This window comes from Drosophila miranda, chromosome 2 (genome assembly GCF_003369915.1).
Source record: "Drosophila miranda strain MSH22 chromosome 2, D.miranda_PacBio2.1, whole genome shotgun sequence".
Lineage (NCBI taxonomy): Eukaryota > Metazoa > Arthropoda > Insecta > Diptera > Drosophilidae > Drosophila > Drosophila miranda.
Genome location: NC_046675.1, coordinates 430,262 through 447,590, shown reverse-complemented (window position 1 = coordinate 447,590; position 17,329 = coordinate 430,262). Strand labels below are relative to the sequence as shown.

Here is a 17,329-nt window from a genome sequence, read left to right as displayed (position 1 = left end):
TATCCAATCCCATCGACATGTGCTCCATAATTCTGTCAAGCCCCAGCACAGCAAACCTCTTGCCTGCCGCATGGATGCACTTTTCACTTTTCAGGCAAATCGAATTTGCCGCCGGCACCGCAGAGTATGCAACGCGGCCCTCGTAAGCCGATTTCTATGCATGGACACACAGATACACACCCACACCCCCACACACACGTGTACACACGTACACACACACGTATCTGTTAACAGCTGATGGAACCGAGGCAAAGCTCCTCTGATGGATGAGCCCTGAGGACAGATGGATGGGCAGCCAGTGGCTTGTGGGTGTGTGGACACCGGCACTAATCGGGCATTAGCGTGGGGAGCACTCGGAATCGGAGCGTTCGAAGAGTGCTCCTGTTATGGTTTCGCATTCGATTTATTGCAATTTGTTCTACTATTTAAACTAGGCAATATACAAAAGTAGATAAATTCAATCGGTTTCTATGATATAGCTATGGACAGTCTATGCAGTCCGTAAGTGAGTACAGAATAGAAGAGATGCCGCCGCCTTCCAGCTGGATGCTGTATGTACATTAGGAATTCGATGGCCAGCCTGCGAGGACGAGGGAGGGATGAGATTCAGAGGGTCCTCTCCGCACTTAAGATTCGTTGCATTGTATTAACTAGAGCCCAAGCTAGATGGCGAAGTCGCCACTGTCCTCGTTCAAGGCACAGGGCCGTCGGAACTCCTGGCCGCGCTCGTGTATCCACTTGTTGGAAACTATTTTGGAAAAGAGCAGAAGATGTCACGAATGTTCGAAGATGAGAAGTAGAATGTGGTGTTGCTAGAACCTACCCCACTTGGTGCCCGTGAGGACGGGACAGGCAGCGTGCTGTGTCCTTTTGTCGCCCTCGCCATCTCGATGCAGATTCATCCAGAAGGCAGCCGTCCCCCTCTTGGGCCACAGGGCAGTACGAAGTGTGGTGAACACAGTGGCTCCCCCCTGCTCCACATCGCTCATCTGCAAGGGATTCGCGAAATATAAGATAAAGCTTATGGGATCAGGCAAAGAATCCACGAAACTCACGTAAAATAGGACAGTGGCAATGCGATTGCCCAGATTGAGGCCCTCGAAGGCACGCTTCTCCTCTCTCTGCAAGGATTCGAAACATAATAAACAGGGAAACAGGGAACGAAGGGGCGTCTCGCTGGGAAGGACTACTCACCCTGGCAAAGTCGAAGTGCGGCGCGTAATGGCCACCGATTCCGTAGTTGACAACCTGCAGCTCCTCGGCCGACTCCATGTCTAGGCCAGTCATGTCCGCAGTGCGCTGCACCACTTTCGCAATCACGCTATCCTCCTCGGTCTTCAGCCAGGCCGACTTGCTGATCCGATAGTTGGCCGTCTCCAGCGCCCCGGTGACCGAGTTCTGGACGGTGGCGCGACGGAAGCGCGGGCGGGCCATGCGCTTGATCAGATCCATCTCACTGTCGTACATGGCGTCGTGGTAGATCACGATGTAGGGATCCTTGTGGGCCTCCTCCAGCTTTAAGGGTCCCAGCCGCAGGAAGGGCACGTTGTTGGTGACGTAGCGGCAGCGCAGCGATCGCATGTAATTCGGCGAGGGCTTCAGCTCCCCGCGGCAGAGCATCTCGTAGGACTTGCGCTCCTTCACGCCGAGCTCACCAGTATCGCTCCTGGCCACGGGCTGAAGAAGGAAACCATTAAAGTCTGTGGAAATCGACGGTCGGGAGCTGTGTCCGGGAGAAACTTCCTTACCAGATCGGAGACGGGCATTTCGTCGGTGCCGTCATCGCCCTTCATCTTCTTCATCTCCTTCTGGTGGGCGATCTCCTTCTCGTAGAAGCGCTTGTTGCCATTGGCCCGCTCGTGATTGGGAAGCAGCTGCAGCAGCTCGTTGGTCATGACCAGAGCGCTCTCCACATTGCCTGTAGGGGATTGAGGATTGGGGAGTCAAGAAGTAAATTCCATCCACAAATTGCTCAGCCACAAGAATAACTCCAAGTGCCCGAAAGTATGCTACACTCTGGCTCTTTTTGTGGTGCATTTTCCAGTTGGAAAGTTACTTTTCCCCAAACGAACCAAAAACTTGTATTGGATTGTTTCCCTGGTGCTTGCTTAGTTATTCATTTGCAATGTTGTTCCTGGCCCCGACTCTTCCTATTTCTCTAATAAGTTTGCCTGCCACTTGAGGGCACACCACTCCACTGTGAGGCTCCAGCCTCAAACTCAACCTCAACCAAAACTCTGAGACCTTGTCAGAGACAGGAATTTAAATTTTCCCCGACACACGACCCACATGTGTGCTGCTGCTACTACTGCTACCCTACCCTCCTAGGAACGGGGGTAGGAAGGGGTGACAGAAAGCCTGTCACTTGCCTCATGGGCGGACACATTTGTGTGAGTGTGAGTGTCAGTGCAAGTGTGTGCGTGCGTGTTTTTTTTTTGCTTGCCGTCCTTCCTCAACACAATATGGCGGCACTTCCGCTACGCCCAAGACCCGCCCATAAATCGTGTGGTGGTACACCCAAAGTGAGTGTAGATACAGATGCGTGTGCCTGGCAACTCTTTGATGAACGGATAGGGGAGCACTGGCAATCCATGGGTAATAAGACGTTCATAAGCCACCAGTAGATGAGGATGAGGACGAGGATGAGGATGGGCGGGGGATGTGCCTGGAGCCTGGGCCCGGGCCTGGGCCTGGCTCCGACTACGTGGCTGTGGGTGGGGCTGCTGCTGCTCTTAGCCACAACATTGTCGCAGCGACTGCAGATGGCCAACAGTTTTTCGCACCTAATGCCTGGCTCTTAGTGCACCTCGAGTCACCTGGCTAGAGTGCAATTTCCTGCAGCCAAATGGACCTCAAAAGTGCCATGCAAACGAGTCGGGGGACAACAACGAGAGGCAACTGCCGGATGCTTACCCTCCTTGTAGGTGGAGAAGGCCAGATACTCCAGCACATCGGCCCGGGTGAAGGTCTGGGTCTGGTTGAGGGGCTCCTCCAGCATGCGGGACATCGCCTCGTTCATCCAGAGCACCGTGTGGTGGTAGTCGTTGTTCACGTACGACTGCCGCCCCAGCTCGAAGCAGTCGTCCGAGGACATTTCCGTGCTGCAGTTCCGTAAAGGGTGGTCATTCCGGGTTTAGTCGGACCTTTCTCCTTTCCACTTACCTGTACTGGATCCCGTTGAGCTTGCCGCGTGCCACACTGGATGTGTCCAGCTGGTAAGTGTCCTGCAGCCGCAGCAAAGCCACCGCCGCCCCGTTGAGGTCCTCGTCCGAGGGGAACTTCAGCACGTTCCGGTACTGCGTGAGATTCTGCAGGAAATCTGGAGGGGCAAAGAGAAAGAGAGAGAGACAGCTGTCATGGATGTCATGGATGTCAGGCGTGGAGGGAGGCCCCCACTCACCAGTGCCCACGTCGTGCTCCATTAGGTTCTCCACCTGGCGCCAGTCCGTGGTCAGCCGCTTGGTCAAGAGGTAGGCATTGATCGGGTTCGAGACGTAGGCGGTTATATCGCTGGCCGCGTCCGCGTGCTCCCGCTGGTACTCGTCCATTTTGCTGGAGACGGAATCAAGCAAAGTTTTCAGAAAGTTTACCAAGTGTTTTTCTTGAGTTTGCAAATCGTATTAGAGCAGGGCAAAACATTCGCAGAAGAAGTTTTCCAGCAATTAAGGGAGGGATTTCTGGCTTTACTGAATTTCCATAAGTTCTTCATCGCAAATGAGTACCGGGAGAATCAGTAACCCATTTGTGTTCTCTTCCAAAGAAATCCAAACGAGGAACCACTGAGGAACCCCCCAAGAAGTGCTGTTGAAAGTGCCTTTATTGTGTGCTTATCGATACTTTCACTTAGCCTAAGGATGAACAATAAGTTAGGAGGGGTTTAAACAGTCTAGATTAGAAACAAACTACTACAATCTACTCGTAAGGTAACTACAACCCACATGGTATTTACAGTCTCTTGGGGCGAGGCTGAGTCCGCCTCTAAAACTCTATGAATAATACTAGTTTTGGTCTTTTAGCCGTTCCGTGTGCCGAGTGCTTGAAGGAAGGGGACTACATCTATTTCGGGAACTTAAAGTACACTCCACTCGCAGAAGTCAGACGATCCTTAGACCACGTTGACGCGGTTGTCCGGCGGGGGACGGTAGCACCAGAGGCTGCCCATGACGCCCAGGCCGATGAAGAACATGGTGAAGGTGGAGAGGCCCAGGATGACGCCCGTGGTGACGTCGTGGAGCGGCAGGCCGGGGAACGGGTCCAGCACGAGGATGACGAGCAGGCCGCAGCTCTTAAACAGGCAGAACACGGTGACCAGGATGTAGCCGGAGGTGTAGCTCCGGTTCGGCAGCCACTCGCAGTGGCGCGACCGGAATCCGAGGAATCCCAGGCCTACGCCGCAGAAGGAGGCCACCAAACCGAATTGCAGATAGAAGGACTTGCCAAACTGGAGGAAGAAACGACAGGTTAGCCAGGGATCCTTCGAGAGTTCACGGATTGCTTGACTATCGACTTACGTGGGCTATCATGTAGATGATGAGGCCGGCATTCATGGTGCTGCCCAGGACGAGCATCAGGGAGACTATGGCCAGGGTGATGGTGGCATTGGCCAGCTTCTGCGGGTAGGAGTTGTTGTTCTGCGGCTTGCCCTGGATGCTGCTCATGTCCTGCTCCAGGTCGCGCTCCTGCTCCTGCACGCGCGGACTGATCACGGCCATGGAGCGGTCCGCAAGCGGGGCAGGAGCTGCCTTCACCGTCTCGTAGTGGAGTCTCTGCGGCGAGAGTCGGTTCAGGCGGAGCGGCAGTGTGGGAGGAGGAGGGGCAGGAGCGACCTGGCTGAGGATCTGCTGGCTCTGGTAGAGCTGCAGGCGGCGCTCCAGCTGCAGCTGCTCGTGGTGGGCGGCGTTGCGGGGCGTGGAGTGGGCCAGCCGCGGCGGCGGCTGCATCTTCCGAGGCGTGGTGAGGAGCTCGTGGAGCGCCCGTGTGGCGGCCGCTGCATTCCTCTGCTGTGGCGTCGAGGTCCTTGCGGCAAACTGCTGACTCAGCTCCGTGGTGGTGAGGCACGTCTCCTGCTGCTGCAGCATTATCGAGGACTCCTCCTCGGCCAGCTCCTCCTCGTCGGCGTCCGTCGGTATCATCGCGTACCGATGGGCTCGACCGTTGTGCATCTGGATGATCTCCTGGTTCTCGTCCACCAGCTCCTCGTCCTCGGCCGTGGGCACCATCTGGTACCGCTGGTTGCTGTTCTTGTCCACGATGAGGAACGTCTTGCTGCCGAAGTCGCTGCTGAAGGCGTGCTTGATCTTCGTCTGTCCCTGCTGTCCCTGCAGTCCCTGTTGTCCTTGGCTGGCGTTCTGCTTCGGAGGCAGGCCATTCAGCATTGGCGGCAGGCTCGCAAACTGCGTCTCCTGGTGCGGCTCCTCGTGGAAGGAGTGCGGCTCCTCGTCCGACTGCAGTCCGTATCGCGATCCATAGCGATCGAGGTTGTCCTGGGATCTGGCCAGTCGCTGGGCCGCCTGTCCGGGCACTATGGCGTACCGGCTGGCTCTGCTCACGTTGAGCTCCTCCAGAGGCACCAGGGCATAGCGACCACTTGAAGATTGTTGCTGCTGCTGCTGCTGTTGCAGCTGCTTCGGCTTCTGCTGCTGGTAGTTCTGTGTCTGCTGCTGCTGCTGCTGTTTCCGCGTCACCGATCGCGTGGACATGCTACGCTGCATCCGCAGGGGACCCTCGCGGGGATCGCGACTCGGCGAGGGCGCGACATGGGCTGGCCGAGGGACGGCGCCGAAGTTCAGCTGCAGACTGCGGTTGTAGATGGACTCCACCCGACTGCTGCCGCTGCCCTTGCCGCTGCTGGGCACCGGATAGAACTCGCTGTTCTGGCAGAACGCGGGGTTCGTGTAGTTGTGCTGCGACATGATCTGTGTTCTGTGCACTGTACTGGATCTCAGCTCTAGGGTCTAGGGTCTAGGGTGTAGGGTCTTGGGGTGCGTTTCACTTCACTTATTCTCTGTACACTTTCTAGGGTTCACTTTTCTCTGCCGGGATCCGTCTCTTGCTGTTTCCGATCCGCTCGCGACGACAACTGCGACTCGACTGAAGCTAGAACTGGGCAAACGTCGGCTCCTCGACTTCCTGCGCAGGCGCGCAGTCGAGTGGATCGTGCCCGACCGCGCACCCTCCCCCCCCATTCAGCCATTTATCCATTTACTCGTAATACACATATAGAGGAGCTCTGCCGAGACACCCGTACAATGCCTGTTGTGCGTTCCGTTTGGCGCGTTCCATTAGGCCAGAAACAGAAAACAGAAACATCTGCTCCTGCTTCTGCTCCGCTCCGATCCGATCCGACGAGGGTTGAAACGAATCGAAAGGCAGGAGCAGCCGCAGCCGCAGCCGGCATTCCCTGGGCGAGGTCTCTTTATCAGCACTACTCGTATAATTCTTATTTACCAACTCATAACATAACTACTTCGACTACCACGACTGCCATTCTCCCCTCGAATTTCGGCGTTCTGCTCTTTGTGTGTGTGCGTGTGTGTGCGTGTGTGTGCGTGTGTGTGTTTGTACAGCGAAAACCTTCCCTGCGGAGCTCGCGGATGCCCCACCCCTCGGCAGCGACCGTTACGTTTCAGTGGCACGCCAGGGAGATCCCATATCTCCACCGTATTTTATCCTGTGTGAGTCCCTATGCAAATTGCATGCACATATCCTCATGTGCCGGCAGTGCATATGCATAGCCATATCCTGGCGGAGCAGAGCTCCCGCAGATTGTTCTTTGTCCTGTGCTGGGAAATTTAATTGAGTTTCGGCCAGCCGTGGACAGAGGCAGGCGCAGGCCAAAATCAAATCAAAGTTTCACTGGGTGGGCGATGCTCAGCGGGGGGTCAGGCAGGGACTGGGGCTGAGGCTGGAGCTGGAGCTGGAGCTGGCTGTCAAAGGGATTAGCCGAGCGGTCGGGCACAGGCGCTGGACAGCTGTCCCGCTGGCCTGGTGGCGAGATGTCAGTTGGAAAATTTAAAGCGGCATTAAAACTTCAACTCCTGCCAGCAGACGACACGCGCCACAATCCACTGACAGAGTAGTGTATCTCACAGATAGACACCCGCAGAGAGCGAGAGAGAGAGAGAGAGAGAGCGAAGAGATGATGATGAGCAGACGGAGCGACGGGAGCGACAGAAAGGGACTTCAACTGCAGGGCAATGACAGCGCACAAGGATACACATATACAGATACACAGATACAAAGACACTCACAGATACAAGACAGCGACAGGCAAACAGCTGTCAGCTGTTGTGAGGATCTCGCCTTGTCCTTTGTTGTGACAAAGCCGAGGAGCGACAGGAACAGGAACATCAAGATAGATCCTGCCTCTGCCTCTGCCTCTGCCTTTGCTTGTGCCTGGGTCTGGATATGGCATTATTTGATTAGGGGAGTTGCCTCACCGCATCCTGCACCGCTCTGCTATCTGGTATATCCTCTGTGCCCTCTCTGCTCTCTCCTCTCTGCTCTCTGCTCGGCGCTCCCCCATGTGCTTCCGCTGCCACAAACAAACACGCAGTTACATTTGTACATAAGCATAAGCATAAGCATAAGCGACTGTGTGTGTATCTCTTAGGTTCTATCTCGTACATGTATCTATAATCATGTGTGCAGGGCGCCGCGGCAGATACATGCCTGCCTGGGTGCATCTCCGTCTGCGGGCGACGTGCAACAGCTGCCGCGGCACGCACGTGGCAAAAGCAATTACCGGAATGCACCAGAAGACTACCTGAGCCTTCATTCGGATGCTTGCCCCACTCCCTCATTAGAAGATATACGAGATATTCGCCCCAGCCTCATTTGCATGAGGAATGGAAATATAAAAGACGTTTTTGCATGTGAAACTTAAGACTGATTAAGCGAAGGCCATTAATCTGTATCGGTGGCCGTATCTTCGAGATACTCGCATACTCACTTCTTGAGCAAGCTCAGCTTGTCCTCCTGCACGCGGATGTAGCCCTCCAGGTTGGTTATCAGCACCGACTCAGTCTCAAGCAGCTCCTCCATCTCCGCCAGCGCCGTGTACAGCTCCCCGTTCACGGCCACGCCCACCAGCAGCAGGCAGAGCCCGCCCAACAGTCGCCAGTCCGCGGACATCTTTGGATCTGAAAGGAAAAGCAGATTTAAGGATTGACTGAAAGTTAAAGATGGCAAAAGTTGCGGAAAGACCCCTAGAATGAACGGGGGATTAGCGTCTGCGGCTCCAGCCATGTGTAAGATGACCCCCGACCCCCAGTCCAGGCACCTCCCAAATGGGAAAGTGAACACGAAAGCGCCAAGCTCACTGAACTCGAAAGCGGCTTTCATATTGATTAATATCACTTTCAGACCGACTCATAGAGCATCGGAACATCAGAACAGAACAGGGTTTTAGGGGAGTGGGACGGGTACGGGTACGGGGACGGGGGACTGGGACTGGGTTTGGGGATTTGGCAATTTATTTTAATGAGCGTTTTTTAATTTGCGCTGCCATCCAGCGGATTGTTTTATGGCGATTGCTTTACTGCTGTCGCAACACGCCGACTGCAATAAAGCGAGCCGAATACAATCGGACGGGGATATGCCACTGAACAGAGGAATACTCTGCTTATGGCACGGAGAACTATGTCCAGAGCACACTCTGAATAGTTTAGTAGTCCACCTTTAGCTCCCATCGCACTCTAAGGCGGTAGCTCCTTCACTGTAGAATGACCCTTCATTCTGATGGAATACTCCCATAATCATTTCCCAATATCCACCTTCGTGAATGTACCTCCATCAGTCACCTGTGGAGAGGGGGAGCAGTCGCTGTCGCTGTCGCCGTCTCTGTCTCCGTCTCTGTCGCTGCCATTCAAGTTCCGTTTTCGGGTGTGGGGTGGGGCGCATGGATTGCGGCTTGGTTAACGTGCCAATAAACTTAAATTGATATTAATTAGCAGCGCGCTGTTAACTCGCATCTTTAAGATAAATGCGCTGCGAAGATGTTTTTTCGGGGAATTCGATTTGCATATCGAAGAGGCTCCCACTGCGGTGGGTCCCAGGCTGTGGCTGTGGCCAAAGGACTTGGCTTTGCCCCTAAGATGTTTCCATAAAGGCTGGCATGGGCTCTCGGGGAGAGTGACTTGGAGATGAATTATTAATCAGCATTAATTAATTGGTTGGCCCACACTCGAGCAGGTAATTGCTCGCATTAATCAGAGTGGATTGCGGAGACAGCAGACAGTAGGCGACAGACTCGGAGCACTCTCCTCCCTCGACAATAGAGCCCGATAAGATCTGGTATTCATAAGGCTGATTCTCCAGAAGTTATGGCCGCTCTTAGGAGCCGCGATTTATGTCGGCTAACACTTGTTAAGCGGACACGGGCTGTCAGCAAATATTAAATAATCTTGCCCGGCTTAACGATCCGATCCGATCAGATCAAACCGGTCCGGGTCAGAGATCTATTCCAGTTTCCACTTCTAGTTGGGGCTCTCGGCAGTCCGATGCTCGATCAGAACGAGAGCGATAAAGTTTACGACTCGGACATTCAATTCTATTTAATTTGATTTCATTTGTCTCTTGTTTTTGGGTCGTCTCTAGATGGAGATAGAGCGGGCCCAGGCGGCCCTGCATCTGGACGGCGCGGAGCAGAGCGGACGATTAATTCGGGTTCAAAGAACTCCGTTAAATATGCAAATGTATCCCACAGATACGCGTCGCTGGTGCAACAGAACGGATCCGAGCCGAACAGAACAGAAAACTTTCATTGTGGATGGACATATAACGGTGCTCCCAGTGGGCCCCTCGCTGCCTGCCCCTCTCCGGACCACACGTTACACAATCAAAGTTATTGAAATGCAAATATCTATTTCATCCGGAGTTCTGGTTCTGGGACTGGTTCCCCCCATCCCCCAGCCCCCATCCACCATCATGACGTCTGCAGCGTGTGCCACTGAGGAATGTCTTCTCGAACGGGTTCACTGAACTGCCCACCGATCATGCCTCATGCCCCCTCCCCCCGTACCGAATATTGTATTTTGCTTCACTTTGCACGAATCCCCCAAACAATGCAGACGGGGCAGAGGCAGAGGCAGGGAAAGAGTGTTTGTTTTTGATGAGTTGCATAATTGCTGCTGAGGAGTATTTCTAAAAGCAGAAAGAAGCATGGAGAACTCCATGAAATTCCAGATTTGCATCTTCGAAGCGAAGCAAGACTTCCTCCAGTAAAGATTCCAAAAAGAATGCATACAAAAATGACTAAAACGGAGGATGCCATGGGATATGGACCCCGTGATCGAATAAAAGCTACCGTCTACAGCCAGCCAATTAAGCAATATCAGAGGATGATCTGTTTTTATGAATACAACCATCTATTTATAGCCACTTTCAAGCATATTCAGAAGCACCTGCCACCTTGTCTGGCCCAACCCTCGACGGCTTTCTATTACTCACATTTCTGGTCAATCAAATTAATGTTCGAATAAAACTGAGACTGGGACTGAGAATGAGAATGAGAATGGAACAGCCTTTGTCCAAACACAACTCAAACGAGAGCTGAATGAAATCTACAATGGCAGATCAAACAGGATTCGATGCGAAATATTCAATATTCAAGCGATAAAATATCAATATTAAACAGAAATAAATTCAGCTGGAAGCGTTGGCCAGTCAAAATGTCAGCCGGCTCTAATTACCATAGGCATTGGGCGGTGGCTGCGGCTGCGGCTGTGGCTGCGGCTGTCATCCAGAAATGTCAGAGGATGCACACATCAGAAGTCGAAATTGGATTTCATTTCATTTCAGTAATTGGTAGAAAATTACAAAGTGCAACTGGCCGGAAAAAGTGTGGAAATTGATGGGTCTACCTTTGGGCAGTCGGAAATTATAAATTAGAAGTGACATTAATTCGGTTTGTATCTGTATCTGACCCCGAACCGCAGAGATAAATGAAATTAAGATGACTATTAACAGAATCGATGGCTGTGTCCATAGAGATGCATTTGGTTGCAATGGTAATAACAACAGGGAAGTCCTTGCTTCACTTCCGGCTTCCTTCTCCCTGGCTGGAGCTGGAGATAGTCTTGTGAGCCTCAATTGGGAACAGTGTGCATCTCGTGTGGCATTTAACCATCTTTGTAATCAATTTGCATTGACGCACCATCGACCATCCCCCCTCTACCCTGCCTGCCTCCCAGTTCTCTGCAGAGCCCAGTGATTGGGGCATAATGAAATGGACTTTCGTCATCGCATTGCACTTTTCACAATGCCCACGCCCATTTTTCACAGTCCGCCCACGAAGCATACGCAATCGGAGCCTCAAAAAAAGCAGCCTCATCAATTTCTGGCTTTCTGGATTCCTCCCCTCCGCCTTCTGGCTTGCGTGTTGCAGTCTTGTGGCTCGGCTCGCTTCTGCCTGGTTTCTGGCCCGGCCAATGCGTCAGCTTTATGCAACAGAAAAACAATTTTGGCTCTTCTTCTGTTGCTTTTCCCCCTTCAGTGTTTTTTCTTCTTTTCAGCACTGCACTTTTCCACAGAAGGGAAGCGTAAGTAAATGAATTTTCAGCTTTTTGTTCCACAATTTTGTTATCGTGCTGCAATTATGTTATGAAATATTTTGCGCAAATCGCTGACTAAGCTCGACCCACTGACTGACTGGCGGGCTGGCTGGCTGGATGATTGAGGGATGGATGGGAGGAACGATGGACTGCTTGCTTAGCTGGCAGCAGGTACGTATGTGTATGCACGGTAGATACAGATATTCAGATACGTTTGTGGTAGGTGCCAACGACCGAACACTATCAGGCCGCGTCAGCAACAATTGCCACGACTCTGACACGGCGACAAGCGACTGTGGCCCTTCCCTTCACTGAGCGAAAGCGAAGGGCTGTCCAGACTCGAGTTCTGCTGTATCGTTCAGGGGAATTGGGCGAGGCAATCTCGAGAGCAAAGAAACACTACAGGATATACAACTCTCCCTACTTTATTCCTCAGTTCATACCTCCCTTTTTTATCAGTGTACTTCTCCTTTCTAGCCGACATCCCGCTGCCACCTGGCAAAAACCAAATAAAAACGGTGTCTTTGTTGCCGCATCCACAGTGAGCCACAGTAAAAAAGTGTCAAACGCTGACCTGAATCGGGCCCATTGTATGGGATCCTCATCTCCAACCCCGTGTGGGAGTATCCTTGGGTGTGTGTGTGTGTCGGTGTGGGTGGATGGAACATTTGTCCACTTCTGGGAGCATCCACTGTGCATGTCACAATGCTCCCCTGCTTATCGTGAAAAGCATATTTCCCTGCTTCCTCTGCTGCTGCTGCCCTGCCTCCACTGTCGCTTTCCCCTTCCCCTTCCTCCCACTCAAACAAAACTGTCGACAGGCAACGGAAATTCTATAAAAATGCAACGAGACAATTTGAACAGCCCGACATCATTATTCAGGTGCAAATTTCGCAGGACAGTGCTATTTCTCTGGCAAGGCCGACTGACTGGCAGGCAGGTGCCTCCTCCTGCACCCCACCGCACCGCACCTCACCCATCCATCCATCCATCCATCCATCCATCCATCCATCCGTCCGTCCATGTGGTTTGCCTCGCTTGGCCCACACAATGTCGTTCATCAATTTTATGAGCAGCGGAGGTAGCTGCCGAAGCAAGTCCGAGATGGCCGGGGCCATAGTCATAACTCAGAGGCAGCAGAAACAGCAGCAGTAGCAGCAGCAGCAGAAACAGCAACCAGTAGCCAACGACATTTATGAGCCACCAAAAAAGACACAAAACTATGCATCCGCATCCAATTGGAGCGGGGCCCAGACTCTGGCACCCTGGCACCCTGGCAACCTGGCCCCCTGGCACTCTGTGAGAATTGTGGCGACTCCGACTCTGACTCCGACTCCGCTGGCTGTTAATGTGGCACGAAGTCGCCAAACTGCTCCCCCTTTAGTGTCTGTCTGTCCGTCTGCTAAATGTCAGACCCCCGGACTGACCTTAGCTATATAGCCTATTGTACCTCTGCTGCTTCGCTTCTTTGGTTTTTGTGACATTTGCCCATTCGGAATTCGCATTGGGTACGGCTTCCTCCAGCGCGTACGCCCGATTCCGACTCTGGCTCTGACTCCCCACAACTCGATTTGGCCAATTTGCCTGATCGAATGCATAATTAAAATCGAATTGACGGCAGTCTTCAGTGTCGCTGGTCTCTTCTACACTGTAATTTGATGCCGAGTCGAGTTTTTCTTTTAATTCAGTGACTTAATGGGCCTGTTAGACGCGCCTCGTCTCGGCTCGTCTCGTCTCGTCTCCTCGATAACCACATCTCATTATCGTCATTATCAAGCCCCAGTCTTGGATCTGCTCTAACTTGGAAGAGGGTCTCTGGCCCGTAACCAAGGATTGGAAAGCGATTCTTAGACATGGCACTCATCTCCAGGATTTCACCCTTGGGATATCAAGTGCACGGAGAGTGTCTCTTTCTCTGTCTCTGTACTATCCCCGCTTAACCACCTCATTCTGTGGATTCTGTGGATACTGGGCAAACAATTTGTGTGTGCTAAGTGTAATTCGGTTAGCCTTGCCACATGTTGCAGTGTCAACGCAGTGTGAGGTCAGAGGCCATCCATCCTTAACAGACAGTCAGTCACCCAAGGGTAATGTGATTTGTCAGCTGCAGGCAAAAGTTTCACTTCTGCGAATACAAGTTCGAGTACGGGTTACGGGTTACGGGTACGGGTACGGATGTATCTATCTACTATCTACAGAGAGAACAGCAGAGACTAGGACAAACTTTTCAATTCCATAAGCGTTAATTTGATTGCGCTGAACTTTTATGGGCGACGGACCCAAGCCCCAACCCGAACCCGAACCCGTCCGTCCCCATTGGTTGGGGAAAATGACATCCCATCCGCATTAAAGATTCAGATGGGGAGGCAGGAAGCAAGGAAGCAAGGATCCATCCGGGGAGAGAGCTTTTCAAGTGCATTCAACGAGTTTGCTAATTAGCAATGAATGACAATCCCAATCCCAGTCCCAATGCCAGTCCCCTCCCCAGTCCGGATCCCCGTGGAAGATGCCAGACAGATGCCGTCATGGAGCGTGTGCACACATAAATATTACAATTCACCTTGAAATGTGAGCATAAATGAAAATGAAATGGCAGCGCAAACCGGTCCAAAGTGTTCATAAAAAAGCCAGATATGAAGATGAGCTCGAGAGGGAGTCGTGGCAAGAGGAAGGGGCCCGGGCAGGGGCACTTGGCCAGACAGCAGGGAAGTGGGCCAGTGGGAGCCGGAGCCCCCACTTGATAAGTAGTCAACACTTTCCTTGCACTCCCGTTCCCCCCAAACATGTATCTGTATTTGGACCGCGAGTGACTTTCGTTTTCAAATTATCGTCAGATATGGAATCGGACTGGGCGGAGATGGTGCCCGGATCCACCTCTATTTGCGGTGCAACATGAGTAACCGGTTAACGGACGACTCTCATTGCTCGACTAATTAGCGAATATTAACCAAATATTGGGCAACGCAACTGGCGATCCGATCCGATGAACGCGCCGAATGTAATTTGTGAAACTCATTAATTAAAACAAATCGCCAGTTAATTGAATCTATTGCAGCCGCTCCACTCTGCGATTGTGTTTAAAAAACAGATAATTCCTTGATTTATCATCAGAACCCAGCCTCCAATTTGTGGAGAATCGGCAGCCGCCAGTCGAGTGGAGAGAAATTATTCTAATTGGAATAACAATATATTTCAAACGCTCGGGGTTATGTCCTGGCTAAGCGGAGACACAGGACACGTGGGGAAAGGATATTCGTAATGGTTGGCAAGGCATGCGCCTGGAACCAGTTCCATGTTCCTTCCTGTGCCTGCACTAGTTCCTTCCAGTCACGAGGGTGGATTCCCTTCCCTTCCTTCCAGCGAAGCAGAGAGAGAGGGGGAGAGAGAGAGTGCAAGTGCAGAAGAGAGGAAAACAAAACCAAAACAAACGCCAACAATTGACTACGTGACGGGACGACCGAAGCAGCTTCCTCCGCCAGTCCCCCTATTCCCGGCCTTTATATAAACACTCGCTCACAGAGGCAAACATATAGAAGTCTATGCCTACACAGACATTTTCGAGTCCAGATATATGTATAGCCGCTTATCGCCAGCGGAGATGCGAGGAGAGGAGAGCGCTCATGCTGACAATTGAATGGTTTCCATGTGGTGACAACAAGTGCATACACGCACCCATACATATGTACATACATCTATACATACATAGCATACATGTTCTAGAATATGCTCTACTAGTTAAATGATGAAAAATCACATTCCATATTCCAGATAGAGAACATTTCTCTCTAATCAAAATCGAATTCAATTTTTCTGCCCCAGATTCCGTGTGGAATATCAGCTCTAAGACTATGACGATCCCTCCCAGCCATTCTGTTATCACTGCAAGGCGGAAGCGGGACAAGACACGTCAGCCCCAGCGGACATTTCTATTCTTAATTTTGGGCAATGTATCTGCTGGATGGATGGATGAATGGATGGATGGATGGCGTACGCTCAGACTCACATAAATTCGGTTTCCTCTGGACTTGTTGCTGTGATTCTTTCTTCTCCGCCTTCAAGGACAGACACCTGCGTCGTTGTGGTTATCCTTCCAGTCCCTTGCACTTTTCACCGCTCTTCACTGTGACCCTCACACCGCTGCCGACTTGGGTGGGGAACACCACGATTGCATTGCACTCCCGCACAATTATAGAGATGCCTTTTCACGTATCTATCGCGCACGCACTTAAAGTACCTTAAATAAATGCACTCGGACCACACACACAGTCCTCGTCGAGTTTCCTAAATACTCTTCAGTCTGATTTCTTTCTTCTTTTCTTTCTTAATAATGCCTTTCTCACATATCTATGTTTTATTTTATGAATTGCTTCTCTTTGGTTTACGTTTACTCTGCGCAGAATTCTTTTGTGTCCGTTGTTCGCGCCGGGTAAAAAATTAATAAAAACAGACTACATCTGTACATTCCCGACTTCACAGATGTGAACAGTGGACCGCGGACTTATCGTTAAAATATACCGTCCTCACTCAGAAATATAACAAAATATACCGTCTCATTTTAAAAATATACCGTAAATATACTGACGAAGTCAAGTTCTATTTTACATATTCCTCGTTTTTGATATTCCGTGGAATATTCTCAGCTATATAGCACATTTAGCATTGCCCACATAATTTTATCCGATTAATGAATCAATTTTATACTTAACTGGCTTATTCTAACCACTTGCTTTTATTGCATTTTGCGTTATAAGATGTTTCTGCGAAAATGGTCAAACAAAAAAAACGACAGAGGATAGTCGTTTCTATTGTTCAATTTTAATATTCCGTCGAATATTATTAGCTAGATAACACAATTTTCCCTGTCCACATAATTTTATCCGATTAATTAAGCAATTTCCTACAAGACTGGTTAAATTTAAATTCCCATCTTCATTGCATTGCTCATAAAATAAGGTTTATTCAAAAGAGTCAACAACAATTTCCGCTAAATTAATTTCTTTACATGGTGACTACACACTATCTACACATTGGCTACAAATATTAACTACACTTTTGAGTAATTAACAAAAGCGACACCTGAAGGGGAAATGTGTACTTTTCAAACATTTGCGCCCGTTTTTTTTTCATATAAGCCATAAAAAACGTTTTTTTCGGACATTTTTGAAAAATTGAGATTTTGATGGCAAACAATCAGGAATTCGATGCTGTCCCCTGCCTTGTCTGTTTTTGACAATCGTCCATACCTCTTTCTGTAGGCCACTCAAAAGTTTTAAATGTACACACCTAGGTATTTTGAATCAAAACTCATTTGTTCGTTGCAGGAGAAACACTGCAAATATACCGATGGAAAAACGATTTAAGCTTAAAACCCCTTTATTTAAACAGAATAGGAACTTGAGTAAAACCGCCGAAACTAATAAATCATACCCACCTAGAAAATCAAATCAATTCCCACAATAAAGAGTGCAACTCCCACCAAGCGGCTATCGATACTATCAACTGGATACGAGTGGTGCGCGCCAACGAGAAATTGTTTGAAAGTGAATGAGTGGCAGCTGGACATTATTGCGGGCGATTCTAATGATTAACGTTTCGGATCCTAATATTATTCTTAGTGTGTTCTTTTGTGTTCCATTTGAAAATTTGTTCCTGTCCACTGCCTGTCCCATTGCTGACCTTTGAGAGTTTGGCCCACACCATCGGAAGTGTCTCTATGGAAAAAAATCAGAATTCTACTAAAAACCCGACATATGTATGTATATATACATATATATATA

The 17,329-nt window shown here is 50.6% G+C and overlaps 3 protein-coding genes across 3 annotated transcripts; 1 reads left to right on the top strand and 2 right to left on the bottom strand.

The window, feature by feature from the left end:
• Positions 1-384: 384 nt before the first annotated feature.
• Positions 385-16,032, bottom strand: LOC108155852 (prolyl 4-hydroxylase subunit alpha-1). Its single transcript, XM_017286964.2, has 10 exons — positions 15,556-16,032; positions 7,952-8,141; positions 3,401-3,552; positions 3,163-3,319; positions 2,914-3,101; positions 1,749-1,918; positions 1,195-1,677; positions 1,056-1,121; positions 824-989; positions 385-748 (listed from the first exon to the last, which is right to left on the bottom strand). Exons 2-10 carry the CDS (start codon positions 8,131-8,133, stop codon positions 663-665), a joined length of 1,650 nt encoding a protein of 549 aa, XP_017142453.1. The 5' UTR covers positions 8,134-8,141; positions 15,556-16,032; the 3' UTR covers positions 385-662.
• Positions 3,800-7,945, bottom strand: LOC108155851 (putative uncharacterized protein DDB_G0271606). The gene is made up of 2 exons (XM_017286963.1): positions 4,512-7,945; positions 3,800-4,441 (listed from the first exon to the last, which is right to left on the bottom strand). The coding sequence occupies exons 1-2, from the start codon at positions 5,910-5,912 to the stop codon at positions 4,106-4,108; spliced, it is 1,737 nt and encodes a 578-aa protein (XP_017142452.1). The 5' UTR covers positions 5,913-7,945; the 3' UTR covers positions 3,800-4,105.
• LOC108155861 lies at positions 11,587-13,248 on the top strand. The gene is made up of 2 exons (XM_017286979.2): positions 11,587-11,723; positions 11,776-13,248. The coding sequence occupies exons 1-2, from the start codon at positions 11,670-11,672 to the stop codon at positions 12,622-12,624; spliced, it is 903 nt and encodes a 300-aa protein (XP_017142468.1). The 5' UTR covers positions 11,587-11,669; the 3' UTR covers positions 12,625-13,248.
• Positions 16,033-17,329: the final 1,297 nt, after the last annotated feature.